The 22,568-nt window shown below is 35.1% G+C and overlaps 1 protein-coding gene across 2 annotated transcripts in view; it reads right to left on the bottom strand.

Moving 5' to 3' along the window:
- Nucleotides 1–375: 375 nt before the first annotated feature.
- Nucleotides 376–22,568, bottom strand: part of ASMTL (acetylserotonin O-methyltransferase like) — a 56,659-nt gene continuing 34,466 nt past the window's right edge. For both annotated transcript variants that reach the window (XM_051984594.1, XM_051984595.1), the window contains exons 10-13: nucleotides 17,320–17,452; nucleotides 5,651–5,794; nucleotides 3,107–3,229; nucleotides 376–1,485 (exon numbers count right to left, since the gene is read on the bottom strand). In XM_051984594.1, coding sequence (XP_051840554.1) covers nucleotides 1,262–1,485; nucleotides 3,107–3,229; nucleotides 5,651–5,794; nucleotides 17,320–17,452 — 624 coding nt within the window. In that variant the 3' untranslated portion in view covers nucleotides 376–1,261. The remainder of the gene's footprint in view (nucleotides 1,486–3,106; nucleotides 3,230–5,650; nucleotides 5,795–17,319; nucleotides 17,453–22,568) is intronic.

Genomic DNA, 22,568 nt, shown 5'->3' with positions numbered 1-22,568 from the left:
GTATTGAGAGGCACAAGGATAGAGAAAATGTAAAAGTCAGAATAGAATTGAAATAGATACTTCTAGGAAGATCTGTACTCCCACTAGAGTGAAACTGGCCTTCTGAGAAGTACCATGACATAAAAGAGATAGGTTTTCTTGAACTCTTAAGTCTACCATTCTAAGTTCAAATTCTACTTCTGACATTTCCTATATAACACTGAACAAGTCACTTAATTTCTTTGAGACTTTCAAATAAAGAGGGAATTAGATCGGATGGTTCAATGATCAGTTATCATAGCTATACTCAACTATGATTTTATGATTCAGTGGTAGATGGCAAATGGTAAAACACAAAACCCCCCAAAATATACATGTGTTGATGGCCATGAAAGGTTTTATTGGAACAAAGGCACTTTATTTGTATTTTCTTCCAGTCATTATCCTTCAGCTAAAAATCAAGAGTAGTAATCATGTACTCATTCAAAATTTAGTTCTGTGTTAACCTTCTCAGTTCATTTTATCTATCTCAACAGAACTAGGTGAGATGAAGTCAGAAATATTCTGCATTAATGCTTTGAAAATGCTAAAAGAACCAAACATTCTTGAAATTGAGTGCATGTCTGTTCTAAGTTCCAAAATGGCATATTAATCAAATGCAAAAACAGGTACTTGTAGTGATATTCAAAACAACTTCTGAAAAAATCAGGCAAAATTTGCATATAACTTTATATTCCATAAACTGTAAAGAGGTAATAGAATGATTTGACCAGACTCCCCCCCCCCCCAAAAAAAAAATAAACTGGGCTAAAGTTTCATGAATACACACAAAATACTTAACATACAGAAATACAAGGAAAAAAAAAAAACAGGCCTTCTAAAAAAACTTGTCATAAGCATGCCTGGAAATGTGCCCAAAGAACAGAACCCTTCTTCATTTATAGTCTGGTCAGGGATGCAGTTCTGCAGTCTCCAAGATGAGTCCAGTACCTGTTTTGAATTGCAAGAGATAAGATAGCTGGGCTTAAAAAGCCCATTTCTTTGCATCTATTCCATGCTTCCAGTTAGTGGTATATGTGAGAATTTATATATCCATCGATCAGTCATTATGGCCAATCACATGTAGAACTGCAGCATTTGAAAGGTTTAGTTAGGCCCAGGAGAACTAAGAAGAAAGATGAAAAGGTCCAGGTGATAGCATCAAGACTTTTCCCTAGATGACTAAGTTTTATTTATGATGCCAGTGTTATGAAAATAGTTGTACTTCAAAATCCCAAACTGCTTAATTTGCTGTATGTGCAGTTTTTTTAAATCCCAAAATAGCATCCAAAAAATTTCCTGTTATCTTGGTCTGTACTTGAGTGAATCCATATTTTTCCAATAACTGTTTGTATTCCGAGTTACTCCTCTGCTTGCCTTCCGTCATACTAAGGGACTGCAGCACAGCTCTTAGAGGATCTATCTTCTCTTCGCCAAGTACAATTTCAGCTACTAGCAAGGCACAGCCTGTATTTTCAAAATAAGCCAAAACACAGTTCATTAAATTGACAGGTTTCTTGACACACATGCAGTTGATTGCCTCTGAACAAAAAAACCAAGACTATGCTAGGAAAGAGCTCAGAATCCTAATGAGTACGCTAAATTAGTCTCAATATCCCTCCACTAAAAAATGTCAACAGCACAAAATTTCTCCATTCACAAGGTAGGAAAATAACAGGAAGATGGACAATTATTAGAAAGACAAGATAACATGAAACTCCTTGCAAGTGTTTTCTCTGTTTGTATTTTCTTATACAGATTCTAAGTACTAATATCTAATATTACTAAATGGGAAGTAAATCTATAGAGCTGGCTGTTACAAATCTGATATAGTCAGAGGAAAACTGAACAACCAGTAGATGGATGATTAGAAAAACAAAATATCTTGAAATAAGCTATCAAATGGTGCAGAGAATAGAAAACAGGACTAGATCTGATCTGAGTTAAAATTCTGCCTCTGATCCTGGGCAAATCACTTAGACTGTCTCAGCATCAATCTCCTCACCTGTAATATGGGGATAATAATAACTTTTCAGACAATAAATGTGTTCCAGAGTCATGGAAAAGATCAAATGAGATAACATATAAAGCATTTTTAAACCTTAAGCTCTCTATAAGAATCAGCTATTGTTATCTAGTATATGTCTATATTAATTTATATATTTAGTATTAGAAATATTTACATGCCATTTTAAATGAGAGTTAAATCCAGTCTGGTTCTTTTATTATTAGCAAATGCTCTGATTAGAGAAAGAGCAATTTCTTTCTTTCTTTTTTTTCCCTGAGGCAATGGGGTTAAGTGACTTGCCCAGGGTCACACACCTAGGAAGTGTTAAAGTGTCTGAGAACTCAGGTCCTCCTGACTTCTGGAAAGAACAATTTCTAAAAAAAACATTATATAGTTAATATATTATTATAATGCATTATAATATAATACTCACTAATACATTATTATTTAATATATATATTATATGTTATATTAGAATATATTATCCCAATTTATTATAACATATTACATAAGACATAATCTATACTGTATCACATAAGATACATTATATGTTATATGCCATAAAATTGTATATAACAATCTGCTATAAGATTACAATGCGTTATTATAATGTATAATATTAAACAATTTTATTACCATATCATTCATTCTATAGGTTTAAATGCACATACAAAATAAATCAAATCATATTTGATGTGAGTAATGGGAAATATTTTACATTACAAGATTACAGAAGTAACTTCCCTATCATTGATAGGTACAAAAGATACCCGATAACTTGGTCATAAACAGGTACAGTTAAAAAAAAAAAAAGTAGAAATCTTTCATTTACTTTAAAAATCATTAAACTAATTTCACAAATGCCCTGTACATTGCTGTGAGATCAATGGATTCAAGGCCACAGAAAGCTTAATGGTTATTATTTAAGCGACCTGATAGAGAGGAGGGACTTTGGCTCAGATAGAGGGAGAGGAGACTTATGAAAAAGGTACCTGAGGTGGATATTATTTTAAGATAGTTATAGCATAATCCCCTCACAGCTTTTGGGAAAAAAAAATCCAAACCCAAAAAACTCATTACCTGGTTTGCAGCGATAAGAAATTTTACTTAATAATCCATCAATCTTGTCATCTGGCCAGTCATGGAGAACTCTTGAAAGAATGTAAAGATCAGCTTCAGGAATGTTATCTTTGAAGAAGTCACCTAGTTCCACAAAACAAAAACAAAAAACAATGTTCTAGAAAATGGAAGGCATTAACATTCTTAATGAAAGGGCCTATGAGACTTTGAGTCCACAATGCAGAGATGTGAGGACTGAGATTGGAACCACTATTTCACTGTCACTACTATTTCAATCCCTAGATGAGAAGACTCCTTTTAACAATGCAGGTCAGCATCATCTCAGTGACTTACAGTCTCAAAAAGTTGTCTTGAGCAGGGCTTCTTAAACTTTTTCCACTTGTGATCCCTTTTCACCTTAGAAATTTGTACATGACTCCAGGTATGCAGGTATATAAAATAAGTATATAAACCAAACATTTACTGATAACAAATCATAATTTCACAATCTCTACATTCAGTTATGACCTCCTATGGGGACACAAACTACAGTTTAAGGAGCTAGGATCTAGAGCAAAGATGTCAAACACGCACAGGCCACATACAGCCAAAAATACTCCACAGTATGGCTGGAATCAGATTAAAATGTAATTGGGAAATATTTAACAAAATAAATAAAAATAGGGTAAAATATTGATGTTAGTGTGTAGCTTTCTAAGTCAGTATGCACTTATAAAGATCCATATATATGGTTTAATGACCCTGTATTAAGTCAATATATACTTATAAGGATCCTTAGGTATAGTTTAATGGCCCTATATTTGTGTTTGATGCCAATAGTCTATAACACCGAGAAAAGTGACTTGCCCAGGATCACATAAATAATATGCACTGGAACTTTAAATGTTATTTAAAAAAATTATCAAGCATTTTTTTCTCTCTTCTACTTCCTTCTCCTCAACCACATTGGGGGGGGGGGGGAGAGGGGGAAGAAAATAAAAATGGAAGCCTTGTACATATGTGAGCACAGATGAGCAAACAAGTTTCCATATTGTCCATGTCCAAAATGTACATCCCCTCAGGAACTGAGTAGTGTTCTTCATGATATATTTTCTGGAATCATGATTGAACTCCCTGGCTTTAGTTTTCCATCCAGTTTTCTAGGCCACGTTGTCTCTCACAAAGAAGTTAATGGGTGCATGACAGGAAGGCAGGGTATGTTATGCCACCGTTCCCTTTTAATGTCCTGACCCAGTTTTTCCATTGTCCTATTTACTTACTCTGCCTCAAGTTATGACCCTTCCCTCTAAATATTTGATGAGATGAAGGTTTTATATCTTTAGACTATAACCATTCCTTCTTAATGTTTGACAGAATAAAATCTATTCATTTTAGACATCATTAGAATATCAGTAACCTCTCCAGTACCTCCCTCCATTGTGTCATCCTAGGTGCCTCCCCCTATTAGGTCCTCTCCATCCAGGTACCTTCCCCATTATGTCACTGTCCTTGTTATCCTATAAAAAATCTTGCTGTCTAATACTCAGGGCAGGATTCTTCGAGACGATAGTCTCATCTAGCCCGGGGACCAACCATGGATCCATTTGGTCCCAGTATATCTCTCCATTTAATAAACTATTAAATTGGTCTCTAATCTCTGAATTGCTCAGTTTCTCCAGCATTACAGACAAGAACAAGTTTTGATTAAGAGAAATATGAGTTTATATGTTGTTTGTAAAGGTCATAAAATTTGGTTATCATTGTGTTCTAATCATTGCCACCAGAAAGAAGGCACACAAGAGAAGGGAGAGCAATCTTATGCTTTCAATTTCAAATCAATCTAGATCTAAACACTGATTTCTCAATGCTGAATCAGAAGAAATATTACAATGAAATATTCTATTTACTACAAGTCCTATATGAATTATGGTAAGTCTATAATGATAAAACAGTTCATAGTTAAAGTCTCCTTTATTTTGAACACCTTGATTCTAGGGCTTTATGAACTCAATTTATCCCAGGAGTCAAGAATACACATAAAGAGATTTTACATTATTCTAGTTCTCAATTTGATCCACAGTATGAAGATACAGTGGGGACATTTTCTTTAATGACTGAATATATATTCAAGCAGCCTTTTTAAATATACATGATGCTCAAAAATATTTAAGATTGAAACATTTTTCTTTTTAAACTACTGGGAAATTTTTTAAATGAAAATTTAGAAATTAAATAAAAAGTCCTCAAATTTCCTCTATAACCATATCAGTTTCTAATATTCCTTTGAAGTTCTAAGCTTCTGACCTTCTTACTCTGTTCTACATAGAGAGAAAACATGATTTTGTCCAATTGATAAAATAACAGATCTTAGAATTACAGCTGTAGAGTTAGAAAAGACCTTAGAAGTTATCTCATCCTTCCCTCCATTCCCTTTATAAATGAAGAACACTGAGGTTAAGTAACTTGCTAAAAGTTACATAATTAATAAGTGGGATAGACAGCATTTGAACTCAGATCCTGTGATTGAAAATTCAGGCTTTCTTTTTGTCTTACATTTAAAATTACCTGATGTGAAAGTTATTCGACTGGTGTCTTGTCCAGTAGGTTGAAAACAAGAAACATTTTCAATGACATTAGGAAGGTCAAACACAGTCACTTTTAGATTTGGATACTCTTGTATTAGTACTTGGGCCAAAGCTCCCGTACAGCCTGTGGAAAGAAAAGAATTCTGAATCAAAAATACTTTCTTGGCATTTATAGAGCTTGAAGCACTGCCAAGTTTGCCTTTAGGCGACATAAAAGATACAAAATAAAAGAGTGTAAAAGAATTCTCTCTAATTACAGACTTCAACACTTCAAAGGCCTGTTATTTTCTAAATGTGGGTAATCCCTCTACCTACTCAGATTGCCATCATTCTATAATTTAGCAGATTGAAAAGTCTGTGGCTAAAACAATTCATCACTCTCTGACCAGTTTGACAAGCAGCCTTTGTAAAAGCTGAAAACAGCAACACAGTGTACAGACCACCATTCAAAGCATTTTCAGGTTAGAGCTGGAATACTTAAAATACTAATATCATTGAAAAATGATACATTTCTGTATTGCTCACTTTTTGTTCTCATTGCCAGTGACCCAAGGGAACTGGTGATCAACTAGAGATTCCTACAGATCAGATGTAACTCCTAACTACTCTATGAATGTAACTTTTTTTTTTAAAGCATCAATAAAATATTCTCTAGGCATTTGACAGGAGAACAATTTCAGGCACAAAGAATACACAGATGAGATCTCATATTATTCTAGTCCTCAATTTGATCCCTAGCTTGAAACCCCTGAGGAGATAATGGAGCTATTTTATTTTAGGTGACTTAAGATAGGTTAAAAAACCTATTTTTAGGTTTTTAAGATTAAAGGTTAAAAACAACCTTTTTCATGATGACATGATGCTCACAAAACACCATAAGGTTGATATCATATTTGGGTCACTAGAAGTGCTAATATTAAAATAAGCCCAAGAGCCCCAAAAAGGTTAGTTGGTACTACAACAGGCAATTTTTTTCTTGTGGGCAGGCTAGTAATTGATCAGATACAAGATGTCATAGATAAAAGGAAGGTACTTATTGGGAAATGAAATAGATGAACTAATATGAAGACTTCTCAAGAATTCTAGTTTCTACCCATTTTAAATCTTTAATGAAAACAGAAGCATAGTCCATTGGAGCTAGAAGGGTCCTTGGAGACTTTTATTATTAAAAAAAAATAGCTTTTTATTTTCAAAATATTTCAAAATTTGCAAAGATAGTTTTCAACATTTATCCTTGCAAAACCTTTTGTTTCAAATTTTTTCCCTCCCTTCTTCCCTCCCCTAGACAGCAAGTAAATTCAATATCATGTTGCACAAAAAAAGATTAAAAAATTTTTTTTAAATGAGAAGGAAAAAAAAGGAAGCAAACAACAAAAAAGGTGAAAATACTAAGTTGTGATTCACACTTAGCCCCCATAGTCCTCTCTCTGGATGCAAATAGTTCTCACCTGAATTACCTCATTGTTAAAAAGAGCCATGCCCATCAGAGTTGATCATCATATAATCTTGTTGTTGCTATGTACAATGTTCTCTTGGTTCTACTCACTTCACTTAGTATCAGTTTATCTAAGTCTCTTCAGGTCTTTTTGAAATTAACCTGATGATCATTTCTTATAGAACAATAATATTTTATATTCCATATATCATATTCATATACCATAACTTACTTAGCTATTCCCCAACTGATGGGCATCCACTCTGTTTCCAATTCTTTGCCACAACAAAAATTTTTGCACATGTGGGTCCTTTTCCCTTTTTTATGATCTCTTTAGGATACAGACTCAGTAGAAACACTGCTAGATCAAAGGGTATGCACAGTTTGATAGGCCTTTGGGCATAGTTTCAAATGGTTCTCCAAAATGGTTGGATCAATTCACAACTCCCTTGAAGTTCATCTTTTTTTTTGATAACTTTTTATTGATAGAACCCATGCCAGGGTAATTTTTTACAGCATTATCCCTTGCACTCACTTCTGTTCCGATTTTTCCCCTCCCTCCCTCCACCCCGCCTCGCTCAGATGGCAAGCAGTCCTTTATATGTTAAATAGGTTACAGTATATCCTAGATACAATATATGTGTGCAGAACCGAACAGTTCTTTTGTTGCACAGGGAGAATTGGATTCAGAAGGTATAAATAACCTGGGAAGAAAAACAAAAATGCAAGCAGTTTATATTGAAGTTCATCTTTTTTTTTTTTTTTTTTTTTTTTTTTTGCTTTTTAGCTGCGGCAATTGGGATTAAGTGACTTGCTCAAGGTCACACAGTTAGGAAGTGCTAAGTGTCTGAGGCCAGATTTGAACTCAGGTCCTCCTGACTTCAGGGCTGGCGCTCCATCCACTGCACCACCTAGCTGCCCCTATTGAAGTTCATCTTAACCAATTTTATGACATGAAACTCTTGAACAAATTAAAGAAGCCTTCTCAGAATAATTATTTTTAAATATATATATAATTAAATACAATTTATTTTAATAAAATAAATTGCAAAGTTATTTTGTACAAATTCCCAGTTATAAAAGATTACAAAAGAAATCAATTATACTTAGTTAGCAATTAAAAAAAAAAGTTAAAAGATTCCAAGTTAATCTCTGATCTAGTGCAATACCTTCATTTTAGAGATAGTGTAAAGTAGGGGCTACTATTATCCCCATTTTACTGATGGGGAAACTAAGGCAAACAGATGTGCCCAGAGCCACAAAGTTAGTAAATGTCTGACACTAGATTTAAATAAGGTCTTCCTAACTCCAGGCCTGGTACTCAATCTACTGCATCACCACTTGCCTCTATAAATTAAGTGACTTGCCTAGAATCCACGCAAATATTACTTGTCTGAGAACTGAGTAGGAGAATTCGCAGGCTACAACATGTCCCTTAGCTTTCCTTTGCTCTAATTCTTGGCACATCAAGCAGAAGCAGCCTACAACTTGGGAGAGCAATTAAATCAACCCATAGAGAAGCTTTCCCTATTTAGAAAAGCAATCTGATTTTCAGGCCAATTATATCATACTCTATTGAAACACATTTGGTATTAGAGTTTGTGAGTTTGGCTAATAATCTGTGTCCTTCCCCTTCAGCTTTAATAGTCCTAAGTAAACTAGTAAAATTGTCAACAGATAGTCAAAGATTAGCACTAGACTTTAGAATGTAGTAATCCCATCAAGGTGCTAATAAGTTGCAAGAGTTCTCAGCAATCATCTTGTCCAAGTCAGGGCAAGAAGGAATTGCCATCTGTATCATAACTCACAAGTCATTATCTAGTTTCTGAAGTCTTAAAACCTTCTAGATTTATATGTTTAACATCTTTAACACAGATCTGATAAGAGTAAAAGCTCCAGTGCTACCAATTCTCCACCCCCCATCTGCTTCTCCTCCCCCATCAGTTCTTCCTTTCATACTTCATTTGTATAATTCCTTTTTTACTTTTTTCTACCAGATTTTGTTTTTTAGAATCTTCCCCCTATTTCATTCTCACCTAAACCCCAACCTTTCTTTCAACCCAAGTAATAATGACAGTCTATCATATACTGATATTTTCATATAAAAGAAGTTTAATCTTATTGAGTTATAATTGAAATAAGTATAATTCATTTTTAATGCTTACCTTATATTTCTCCAAGATATTATTATATGTCATTTTTTCCACTGAGTTTTGCCTTTTTTTTTAATCACAAATAACTGAAAATCTTTCAGTTTGTTAAATGTCCATTTTGATGATGTTGCTTAGGATTATACTCAACTTTTTTGGTTAAGTTATTTTTGATCACAACCCCAATTCTCTTGCTCTCCTTTGAAATAAAATGTTCTAAGACCTATGTACAACAATTCTTATATTATCTCTTCTCGATCTGTTCCTTAGATCAGTTGTTTTTCAATGTTTCACATTGTATTCTATTTTTCATTCTTTGGAATTGGTTTTATTATTTTTTGTATCTTACAATGTCATTAATTTCCCCTTGCTCAACTCTAGCTTAATTTTTTGGATTTCTTTTTTCTTTTGATAATTTTCTTAATCTTGTATTGCTCTCTCTCTCTCTCTCTCTCTCTCTCTTTTTTTTTTTTTACTAATTGTTTTTCAATTTCTCTTATTTGACTTTTGAAATCCTTTTAAAGTTCTTCCATGAACTCTTTTGAGGCTCATGACCATTTGATGTTTTTTTTTTTTTCAGGGAGGATTAGCTTATTTTTTTTTTTAAACTTCACTATTGTTCTCTGAATATGAACACATATCTTCTCTATCCCCATAGTAGCTGTCCATGATTGGATTCTCTCTTTTGTTTACTCATTTAAAATTTTTATTTTAATTTTATTTTTAGCAGCTCGTAACTGTAATCAGGTTCTAGTCCCAAGGTGTGGGTAATGGCGCAATGGCGCAGTGTTTCTCTGTCCCACTTCTCAGCCCAACCTCTCCACCTTAAGCCAAAACTTAGTTTATCCTTTGTTCTCAAAGAGAGCCAAGGGGAAGATGATGAACTGGATTTAAGTGAGGGAAGGTTGCGCAAATTCACTAGCCTCACTCTAACAGAGCCATCTGGGTCCAAAGGCAAGATAAAGATCAGTACAGCTGGAAATTGCTCAGGAAGGAGGGAAAGACCTCGACCTATTTAAGCTAAGGTCTCCCTTAGGTGAGTAGTGGTACATGCCCCACTGGAGACCCAACTGACCAGTTCCAATTGGGCAACACAGATTGCTTTTCCTTCTCTTCTCCTTCCTTTCCTCCCTCTTCTTCCACTGTCCACACAGGGAACCATACCTTTACCTGTGATGTTCTGCACAAAGGAATATAAATTTTGATTTTGATTGTTATAACTTTATGAGATATCTTGGGGTTTATTATGGGCTAGATTTCTTTTCTTTCTTTTTAGGACCTAATCTTGAACCCTAATCACTCAAGGTTCCAATGGATTGGCCAACAATAAGTCCCAGCTCAAACCTCCTTTGGTCTTTGGGCAAGATGGCTCAGAGTGAGTGTAAATAGCAATTTTTCTATTTTGGCCAGAAACCTTGAGGATCTTCCCCTCTCTCACCACTAATTTAGTTTATTGTTTTTTTGGTGTTTTGTTATTGTTTTTGACTAGGTTAAAGAGGTCATTCTCTGACTTATTTCTTATCTAGACTTAATCACTTTGCTTTGAAGCTTTGCTTCAAACTAAGACTTGGGAGAAACCTTAGTTTAAAAAGGCCAAAGTCTCCCACTTCACCTAGGGTCAAATCCACTGATGCTGATCTATATCTTAGGACTGGGCCCAGATGGCTCTGCTGGAGAATGAGGCTGGTGAATTTGCACAGTCCTTCCTCACTTAAATCCAATTCACTTGCAAGTCATGACATCACTTTCTGGGTGTCATGTTTCTGTTTAATAATGAAAGACAAACAGCAAACCAAAGAACAAATGAAGAAAGAAAGGCCTAGCTAGGCAACTAGCTGTACTGTCCTTCTGCAGGCTGCAAACTCCAGCTCCCTTCCCTCTCTTGCAAGGGCCCATCAGCAGAGGCCTTCTGCTGTTGCACTCAAGCTGAGGACCTCTTCTGGTCAGCACAACTGGGTAGGGCATTCCATGTCAGAGCAGAGTCTTTCAATTTTCTCTTACCCATCTGTCCAACTCCTACACAGTCTTCAACTTAAAGTTCTGGAGGCTTTTGGCTATAGCTGACCTCACTGCTCTCAGGTCTTGTTGTTTGTACATTGGAAGGAGCCTGCCTAGACTTCTCTCAAGTCTAACTTCTGTCCCAGAAGTTCAAGTCTTTTCTGAAGTCCTCTCTAGTTTTAAGAGAACAAGGGGCAGTTAGGTGATGCAGTGGATAGAGCACCAGTCCAGAAGTCAGGAGGGCCCGAGTTCAAATGTGACCTCAGACACACAACATGTCCTAGTTATGTGACCCTGGGCAAGTCATTTAACCCCAATTGCCTCAGGACAAAAAAAAAATTATAGATTGTTAGATCACTAATATATTTTCCCTAAAATCTAAGGGAAGAATTGTTACATTTTACAATTAATGATAGACAAGATAACTTACATTCCTAGGCCGGAGGACTTTTACAACTACTGACAGATTACAACTATTGACAGACAAAAGCACTCTTAGATCAAAAGAGTCACTAATATCTCCCCTACATCAGTCACTGCTGTCTCCCCTCCATCACAACGAATCTCAAAAACAAAAGCAACTTATGTTTGGCTTTTTCTTGAATGTAGTAAGCTCTGTCAGATAATATTCACTCATTTTGCTACTAATTTCCCTCTTCTTTCTAAAACTCAGCAGGATTTGAGAGGCATTAGAAACATCAAGTTGTTTTTCTTGGGTTGTGAATGAGAGATTGCTTGGCAGAGAAGAGAAGCTGATCTTGGATCTTACAGCCCTGTCTCTGATAGTACTGGGTATACAACCATGAGAAGAAGTAACAACTCCTCAGTATCCCTGCAACTCTAACACAGTGTTACTAATATTCCATTATATTCTGCAACAATATCCCAATGTATTTAAAAGCCAATTCCCAATTTGTTCAGCCATTTCCTGATGGATTAGACCCAGTTTTCATTTAATTTTTTTGCTACTACAATAAAGGATACCATAGATATTTTTGTGTATATGCCACATATCTAATAGTGATATCTGTGAGACAAATAATTTATATGGTTTAGTGTCCTTATTAATATAGTTCCAAAATGTTTTCTAGAAATTTTGACAATCAGTGTCAGCAACAAATATTGTGGGTAGCCTGCAAAGAGACATTCAAATATCAAGAAGGACTTCTTGGTTAGGATAAATTAATGAAAGAAATAGAACAAATTATCCTGAAAGCAAAGCAGATTGGAATTTGTACCCCAAAGTAACACATCCTGTCAAATTAACCTTAATTATTATTATTATTTAAAATAACTTTTTATTGACAGAACCCATGCCAGGGTAATTTTTTTACAACATCCTTGCACTCTCTTCTGTTCTGATTTTTCCCCTCCCTCCCTCTACCCCTCCCCCAGATGGCAAGCAGTCCTATACATGTTAAATATAACCTTATTAATGAAAAAAAGGGCTTTCTGCAAAAGATAAAAACTTTAGACATTCTTTCGGAAAAAAATAAGTGAGCAGAACATTGGTTAGGAATAATAATATAATAATAAACAAGATACACAGCAGGAAAAGCTTACAAATATTATTAGTAGGAAAAGATTAAGCATTGGAAGCAATGAATTCCTGCTTCTAAGACTAGACAAGTAACTGATTCATAACCAAAAAAAAAAAAAAAATGCCCTTTGAGGTCTGTTGAGACAGAATCCCTAAAAGTATAATTCAAAGGGAATCAAAAGAATTCTAAGGAAAGAACTAATATTCTGTAGACCAGAATACAGATTCCCTCATACTATGAGATTGTTTGTTTTTGGTTCTCAAATACAACCAAGAATTCAGGAAGGTGATGCCATGACATATAAATGAATTGGATTTAAGTAAGGGAGGACTGTACCAAGTCACCAATTTCACTTTCGCCTTCAGAGCCATCTTAGTCCATTGGCAAGATAGACCAGGATGATTGGAGATGGCGGCAAAAAGAAAATGCAGGAATCTAAGTCATAAGGAAGGCTGAGGGTGTTTTTGTTGTTGTTTTCCTAGATTTTCTTCTTTTTTCAACTTGCCTCGGGTGCAAGAGGGGGATTTAAGAGAGATTTTTACAAGCAATATGCAGGGGTGAAAGAGGGGCCTTAAAATGGCTTGCAATCAGGAATAGTGTATACTTCAGTAGGTATTCTCCCTAGTATCTCAAAACTGACTGTATATTAGCATGCCTATTTTCCCTCAGCCCCTCCTACAACTGTCATTTTCTTTTCTGTCATCTTAGCCAGTCTAAAGAGTATAAGGTAGAAACTCAGAATTGATTTAATGTGCATTTCTAATTAATAGTGTTTTGGAGCATTTTTTCCATCTAGTTGCTGAGAACTTATATGTCTTCCTTTGAAAAACTGAAACCCAAAGTAGAATGAGTAAAGCACATAAGAAAAAAAAAAAAAAAAAGACCAAAAAACTGTATTAAACTCTTTCTACTAGAAAAATTTGAGTCCAATATAAGCATAAGAGCCCCAAGAGAATAGTATCACCACTGAATATTGAAGCAAGAAATATTATGTATCATATACACACAATTATAAATGATTGTTGTTCCCTCACGATCAATTGAAGAACTGCAAATCATCAGTCATATGTTCCACATTAATAAGAAAAATGAAAATTAAAAGAAGTGTTAAGATTTTACCTCATCAAAATGGCTAAAATGATAGAAAAGAGAAATGTGCATTGGAATGGCTATGAGAAGACAGGTCCATTCATGGACAGGTATAAATTCAACTATTTTAGAAAACAATTTGCAATGTTGTAAGCAAAGCTAATGAACTATTCTTATAATCAAGCCATTCTCCAAGGATATGAACAGGCAATTTTCAGATGAAAAAATGGAAACTATTTCTAGCCATATGAAAAGATGCTCCAAATCATTATTGATCAGAGAAATGCAAATTAAGACAACTCTGAGACATCACTATACACCTCTCAGATTGGCTAAGATGACAGGAAAAGATAATGATGAATGTTGGAGGGGATGTGGGAAAACTGGTACAGATACATTGTTGGTGGAATTGTGAATGCATCCAACCATTCTGGAGAGCAATTTGGAACTATGCTCAAAAAGTTATCAAACTGTGCATACCCTTTGATCCAGCAGTGTTATTACTGGGCTTATATCCCAAAGAGATCTTAAAGAAGGGAAAGGGACCCGTATGTGCAAAAATGTTTGTGGCAGCCCTTTTTGTAGTGGCTAGAAACTGAAAACTGAGTTGATGCCCATCAATTGGAGAATGGCTGAATAAATTGTGGTATATGAATGTTATGGAATATTATTTTTTATAAGAAATAATCAGCAGGATGATTTCACAGAGGCCTAGAGAGACTTACATGAACTGATGCTGAGTGAAATGAGCAGAACCAGGAGATCATTATACACTTCAACAACACTTCAACAACAATACTATATGATGATCACACCTAGCAAAATAACTATGGGAAATGAGTATGGACCATAACATAACATTTCTACTCCTTCTGTTTCTGTCTGCTTGCATTTTTGTTTTCCTTCTCAGGTTATTTTTACCTTATTTCTAAATCCGATTTTTCTTGTGCAGCAAGATAACTATATAACTATGTGTGTGTATATATATATATATATATATATATATATATATGTAGCCTTTAACATATATTTTAACATATCTAACATGTATTGGTCTACCTGCCATCCAGGGGAGGGGATGAGGGGAAGGAGGGGAAAAGTTAGAACAGAAGGTTTTGCAAGGGTCAATGCTGAAAAATTACCCAAGCATAATATATCTTGTAAATAAAAAGCTATTAAAAAAAAAAAAAAACTATTCTTGCTATCACCTAGTAATACCTACTGGGCATGAACCCCAGAAATGCTAAAAACAGAAAGACATCACATATTATAGTACTATAACATATATATATGTATATGTGTATGTGTATGTATATATATATATATAAAGTATCCCTCTTTATGGCAATAAGATGGAAAACAAAGTGCTGGAAAAAAACACTATGTATAGAATGGAATATTGTTGCCATGAAAATAATGAACATGAAGAACTAGAAGAAGCTTATTACACAACATAGACACTAACAAAAATGTAAATCCTTGGGGTTTGTTTTTGTGGTTATTTTGGAAGCAACTGAAGTCAAGTAACTTGGTCCAGCCATTAAGTATAGGGCAGGTATTTTATCTTCTGTAACACCTTGCTATCCCAATATAAGTCAAAACAGCACTGAAAGGCAACTTAGGATCAGAGATTTATAGCTACAAAGGATGGAGGTCTCTGATTCTGCTCCTTCATTTTACAGCTACATTTTACGAGGATACTGGGGCCAAAGAGATTACATGATTTTCTTTCAAGGTCATATAGATAGCATCAGATCCTGAATTTAAATCTATGTCCTTTACTTCTGAATCCATACATTTTCTGTTCTACTATGCTACCTTAGGAAAGACTGATTAAATATAATGGACAATTCTAATCTAGCAGAACAGCCAATGAAATGCATTTCTTTCTTCCTGGTAGAGCTGCAAGCTTATGGGTAAAGAATGTTGCAAATACTATCAGAGATATTACTTATTAATAGCCCCTCCCAGCTGCCACAGACTCAATAATTATGGAATGAGACATGCATATATAAAACAAATTCATTAGTTTCTTTGTAAAAGTCATAGTAAAACCAAGATAAGGTCAAAATGGGTTCATGACCTAGGCATAAAGAATGAGATTATAAATAAATTGGAAGAACATAGGATAGTTTACCTCTCAGACCTGTGGAAGAGGGAGGAATTTATTTATTAGTTCTACCAAAGAAAAACTAGAGATCATTATTGACCACAAAATAGAAAATTTTGATTATATCAAATTGAAAAGTTTTTGTACAAATAAAAAAAAAGCAAACAAGATTAGAAGGGAAACAATAAACTGGGAAAACATTTTTACAATCAAAGGTTCTGATAAAGGCCTCATTTCCAAAATATAGAGAGAATTTATAAGAAATCAAACCATTCTCCAATTGATAAATGGTCAAAGGATATGAACAGACAATTCTCAGATGAAGAAATTGAAACTATTTATAGACATATGAAAATATGCTCCAAATCATTATTAATCAGAGAAATGCAAATTAAGACAACTCTGAGATACCACTACACACCTGTCAGATTGGCTAGAATGACAGGGAAAGGTAATGCGGAATGTTGGAGGGGATGTGGGAAAACAGGGACACTGATACAGTGTTGGTGGAATTGTGAACACATCCAGCCATTCTGGAGAGCAATTTGGAACTATGCTCAAAAAAGTTATCAAACTGTGCATACCCTTTGATCCAGCAGTGTTTCTATTGGGCTTATATCCCAAAGAGATACTAAAGAAGGGAAAGGGACCTGTATGTGCCAAAATGTTTGTGGCAGCCCTGTTTGTAGTGGCTAGAAGCTGGAAAATGAAAGGATGTCCATCAATTGCAGAATGTTGAGTAAATTGTGGTATATGAATGATATGGAATATTATTGTTCTGTAAGGAATGACCAGCAGGATGAATACAGAGAGGACTGGCGAGACTTACATGAACTGATGCTAAGTGAAATGAGCAGAACCAGGAGATCATTATATACCTCAACAACGGTACTGTTTGAGGATGTATTCTGATGGAAGTGGATCTCTTCGATAAAGAGAGCTAATTCGGTTTCAATTGATCAAGGATAAACAGAAGCAGCTACACTCAAAGAAAGAACACTGGGAAATGATTATAAACTGCTTGCATTTTTGTTTTTCTTCCCGGGTAATTTATACCTTCTGAATCCAATTTTCCCTGTGCAACAAGAGAACTATTTGGTTCTGCACACATATATTGTATCTAGGATATACTGTAACCTAATCAACATGTAAAGGACTGCTTGCCATCTGGGGGAGGGGGTGGAGGGAGGGAGGGGAAAAATCAGAACAGAAGTGAGTGCAAGGGATAATGCTGTAAAAAATTATCCTGGCCTAGGTTCTATCAATAAAAAGTTATTTTAAAAAAAAATGCAAAAAAAAAAAAGTCATAGTAAAATATTATCTTACCTCCCAAATCACAAGCAGAGCGAAATTTTGACAGGTCAAAAGCTGTTGCCACATCCCTCGCAGTCAGCTTGATAACACTATCCATGGCATTCATAAAACGTAGCTTTGTCTCCATGCTGTGATAATAGGAGTCCTGAAAATAACACCATGTCCTGAGAAAAGATACTATTCAGAGGAGTGACCGACACATTTGCATCTCATTCAACATTTCTTCCTTAAGAAGGTCAAGGTCCAGGTTTAAATCCTGCATAAACCAGATATCTTATCAGTTCCACAGGTACAGATTACATCTGGAACTGAGTCAGCTATCTCTGAAATTATGCTTTTGGTCAAAAAGGGAATTATGTGAGAGTGAATGAATGAGTGTAAAATCAGCCCTAGAATCAGAAAAAAAAGAAGTCAGAGGCTATTTCCTTGTTGTTCAGTCATGTCTGACTTTTAATGATCTTATTTGAGGTTTTCTTGGCCAAGGTGCTGGAGTGCTTTGCCATTTCTTTCTCTAGCTCATTTTACAGATGAGGAAACTGAGATAAGCTGGGTTAAGTGACTGCTCAGGATCACACACCTGGTAAATGTTTGAGGCCAGATTTGAACTCAGGAAAGTAAGTCTGACTCTAGACCTGGCACTCCTTCCGTTGTGCCATCCAGCTTCCCAAGACATTCATTCCCTACTGTTCATCAAAAGAGAAAAACAAGATTTGCCATTTAGTTTTATACTTTCTATAAGGTATTAAAATGTTGTCATAGTGCACTGTTAATTTGGGTACTTGGAAAAAGGTAAAGATTACTTGATTTGTACTCAAATCACTTGAACTCAAATTCTAACTCTATCATTTAGTACATGTGGGAACTTTTGGCAAATCATTTAAAGTTTTTGGTTTTCTTTTTTATACTGGGCTCTTGTATCTCATCCAGGCTGGAAGTGCAGAGGCTTTATTCCAATATTGATCAGCAGGGAAGCTTAAATTGATCTGTTTTCCTAATTTGAGTCAGTTCACCCCTCTTTAGGCAAACTGGTACTCAAGTTCTTCCACTCCTGAAAATTCACCATATTGTTGCCCAACTCAAGCAGCCATCTTGATTGGCTTTAGCTCTATTGCAACTTAGAAATCTCAAGCTTAAATGATCCACCAGCCTAAGCTCAATAATGGCTGGGATTGCAAAATTTATATGTATTCATTTACTTCTAAGTGGTTCCCTTTTTGACCACTGGCACATGTGGAAGATAGCTTTTAGTTTCTTCACCTAAAAATGATGGGGCTACCACCATTTGAACTCTGAAGCCCTATAAGGCTCTAATTATACAATCCTGTTCTTCCAGAGAAACAGGAAGGCAATTGCTAACAATATCTTCCTCCCTCCCTCCTTCTCTCAGCTGCCTACATATCAGTGATTCACTTTTGCACATTAGTAATTTCTTAAACTGCTTATCTAACTCTCCTCTTGGCTCTATCTATATGTTGTTAAGGCCTAAAGGAGAGAATAAATCAGAAGGGATTCTTCCAGGTGTATAAAGTTCAATAATGGGACTTTGGCTTTTCAAATTCGATACAAATAGGCCTTTTAAAGGAGGAAAAAGGTGGGGCCAAAATTTGTACAAATTACAAGCTAAGCCTATGGAACATTGAGCTTCAGAAATGATATTATTTATGTATTCCAAAGTCTATAGGTTAAGTTGTAGACTCAAGGTAAAGCATTATGATTTAACTTGGCTATGACTCAATTATTCATTAGTGACAGCTACTTCCAGAGTCCAGGGGCAAAGTACAAAATCATAACAGTTCCCAGGCTGTCACAACATTAATGAGAAAATGGCAATCTTCTGGCCTAATTAGATGTTTAGTCATCTTAGCATATAGGGAGGACTGGATAGATACTTGAAAATCAATTGATCACAATTTATTAAAGATAGAGGCAGGCTTCAATGAACATGAACAGCATTATATTAGTAACTGGGTTAGACACTGGGGATGTAAAGATAAAATCCAAATAACCTCTGTCCTCAAAGGGACAAATGTACAAGTACATATGCACACAAGCAAACAGAAAATAAATACAAAATAATTTTGGGGGTGGGACGGTGCTGTACTAATTAATGGGATAATCAGGAAAGGCTTCTTTTAGGAGGTGACATTTGAGCCAGATCTAGGGGTTCTAATAAGCAGAGATGAAAGAAGTGCATTCCAGGCTTATGGGATAGCCTGTACAAAGTCCCAGAAGCAGGATATGGGGTGTTGTTCAAAAAGTATATTATGCTACACAGGGTAATTTGGCTGGAAAGTATGATTCTGATTAGGTGTAATATCAGATTGTAAAGATAGACTGGAGCCAGATTGTAAATGTCAAACAGGAATTTATTTTATCATGGAAGCTTTTTCTCTAGATACATAGGAGGATAGGAATAACCCTGCTCAGAAAACTACAAAACACTTTCCATACAAATTAAGTCTGATCTAACCAACTGGAAAAATATTAAATGCTCTTGGATTGGGCAAGCTAATATAATAAAGATGACAATACTACCTAAACTAATCTATTTATTTAGCACTATACCAATCAGACTCCCAAAAAACTACTTTGATGACCTAGAAAAAATAACAACAAAGTTCATATGGAAAAACAAAAGGTCAAGACTTTCAAGGGAATTAATGAAAAAAAAAATCAAATGAAGGTGGCCTACCTGTACCAGATCTAAAATTATATTATAAAGCAGCAGTTACTAAAACCATCTGGTATTGGCTAAGAAATAGACTAGGTTGATCAATGGAATAGGTTAGGTTCAAAGGACAAAACAGCCAATAACTTTAATAATATAGTGTTTGACAAACCCAAAGACCCCAGTTTTTGGGATAAGAATGCAGTATTTGACAAAAATTGCTGGGAAAATTGGAAATTAGTATGGCAGAAACTAGGCATTGACCCACACTTAACACTGAACACCAAGATAAGGTCAAAATGGGTTCATAACTTAGGCATAAAGAATGAGATTATAAATAAATTGGAAGAACATAGGATAGTTTACCTCTCAGACCTGTGGAAGAGGGAGGAATTTATGACCAAAGAAGAACTAGAGATCATTATTGACCACAAAATAGAAAATTTTGATTATATGAAATTGAAAAGTTTTTGTACAAACAAAACAAATGCAGATAAGATTAGAAGGGAAACAATAAACTGGGAAAACATTTTTACAGTCAAAGGTTCTGATGAAGACCTCATTTCCAAAATATATAGAGAATTGACTCTAATTTATAAGAAACCAAACCATTCTCCAATTGATAAATGGTCAAACGATATGAACAGACAATTCTCAGATGAAGAAATTGAAACTATTTATAGACATATGAAAATATGCTCCAAATCATTATTAATCAGAGAAATGCAAATTAAGACAACTCTGAGATACCACTACACACCTGTCAGATTGGCTAGAATGACAGAGAAAGGTAATGCAGAATGTTGCAGGGGATGTGGGAAAACAGGGACACTGATACATTATTGGTGGAATTGTGAACACATCCAGCCATTCTGGAGAGCAATTTGGAACTATGCTCAAAAAGTTATCAAACTATGCATACCCTTTGATCCAGCAGTGTTTCTATTGGGCTTATACCCCAAAGAGATACTAAAGAAGGGAAAGGGACCTGTATGTGCCAAAATGTTTGTGGCAGCCCTATTTGTAGTGGCTAGAAGCTGGAAAATGAATGGATGCCCATCAATTGGAGAATGGTTGAGTAAATTGTGGTATATGAACGTTATGGAATATTATTGTTCTGTAAGGAATGACCAGCAGGATGAATACAGAGAGGACTGGCGAGACTTACATGAACTGATGCTAAGTGAAATGAGCAGAACCAGGAGATCATTATATACCTCAACAACGGTACTGTTTGAGGATGTATTCTGATGGAAGTGGATCTCTTCAATAAAGAGAGCTAATTCAGTTTCAATTGATCAAGGATAGACAGAAGCGGCTACACTCAAAGAAAGGACACTGGGAAATGAATATAAACTGCTTGCATTTTTGTTTTTCTTCCCGGGTAATTTATACCTTCTGAATCCAATTGTCCCTGTGCAACAAGAGAACTATTTGGTTCTGTACACATATATTGTATCTAGGATATACTGTAACCTATTCAACATGTAAAGGACTGCTTGCCATCTGGGGGAGGGGGTGGAGGGAGGGAGGGGAAAAATCAGGGGTGGAGGGAGGGAGGGGAAAAATCAGAACAGAAGTGAGTGCAAGGGATAATGCTGTAAAAAAATTACCCTGGCACGGGTTCTGTCAATAAAAAGTTATTTAAAAAAAAAAAAAGAGAGAGAGAATGCAAGCAATTTTATATGTTATACATGTGAGGTCATACAAAATATATTTGCATAATAGTCATGTTGTAAAAGATAAACACAATCCCCCCCCCAAAAAAAAGAAAATAAAGTTTTAAAAAGTAAAAAAAAAAAAAAAAGAATAACCCTGCTCAGAAAGAGAACTTAGTCCTATGAATATATTATATATATATATATATATTTTTTTTTTATTTTTTATTTTTCCATCTTCAGGATCACACAGCTAATAAGTTTCTGGCCAAAATTTTTTTTAATTTTAATTTTATTTTATTTAATAATAACTTTGTATTGACAGAATCCATGCCAGGGTAATTTTTTACAACATTATTCCTTGCACTCGCTTATGTTTTGATTTTTCCCCTCCCTCCCTCCACCCCCTCCAAGATGGCGAGCAGTCCTATATATGTTAAATATGTTGCAGTATATCTCTAGGCCAAATTTAAACTCAGATCCTCCTGAGCCCAGGGGAGATGGTCTCTCTATCTATTGTGCCACCTAGCTGCCCCACTATGATTTTTTTTTTTTAAATAACCAATGATTTTCCATGAAACTCTATTTCTAGTCCCTACTCCTTTCTTTTATTCATCTTGTTCCTCATTAGCACCTTTCTTACAATGCATGAATGAAAAAGAAAAATCTAATTAAAATTCATAGGAATTCACTCTGTTACTTGTTTCCAGAGAGTAGAAAAGGTTTTTTTGAGGGTGTTAGTTTCAAAACTATTTATCAAAATGAAGATTTGTAGTAATTGATGTATTTCAGTGATCAGTGCTTTGCTTGGTCTTCATAGAGATTAAAAGGTAACATAATTGTTAACGTATTTTCTCCACCATTAGAAGGTGAGCTCCTTGAGGCCAGGGGTTTGCTTTTACAACTTCCTCTGTATTCCCAGAACTTAGTACAAT

The sequence above is a fragment of the Antechinus flavipes genome, chromosome 3 (genome assembly GCF_016432865.1).
Source record: "Antechinus flavipes isolate AdamAnt ecotype Samford, QLD, Australia chromosome 3, AdamAnt_v2, whole genome shotgun sequence".
Lineage (NCBI taxonomy): Eukaryota > Metazoa > Chordata > Mammalia > Dasyuromorphia > Dasyuridae > Antechinus > Antechinus flavipes.
The sequence above is the reverse complement of the archived record's forward strand: the minus strand, read 5'-3'. Positions and strand labels throughout refer to the sequence as shown.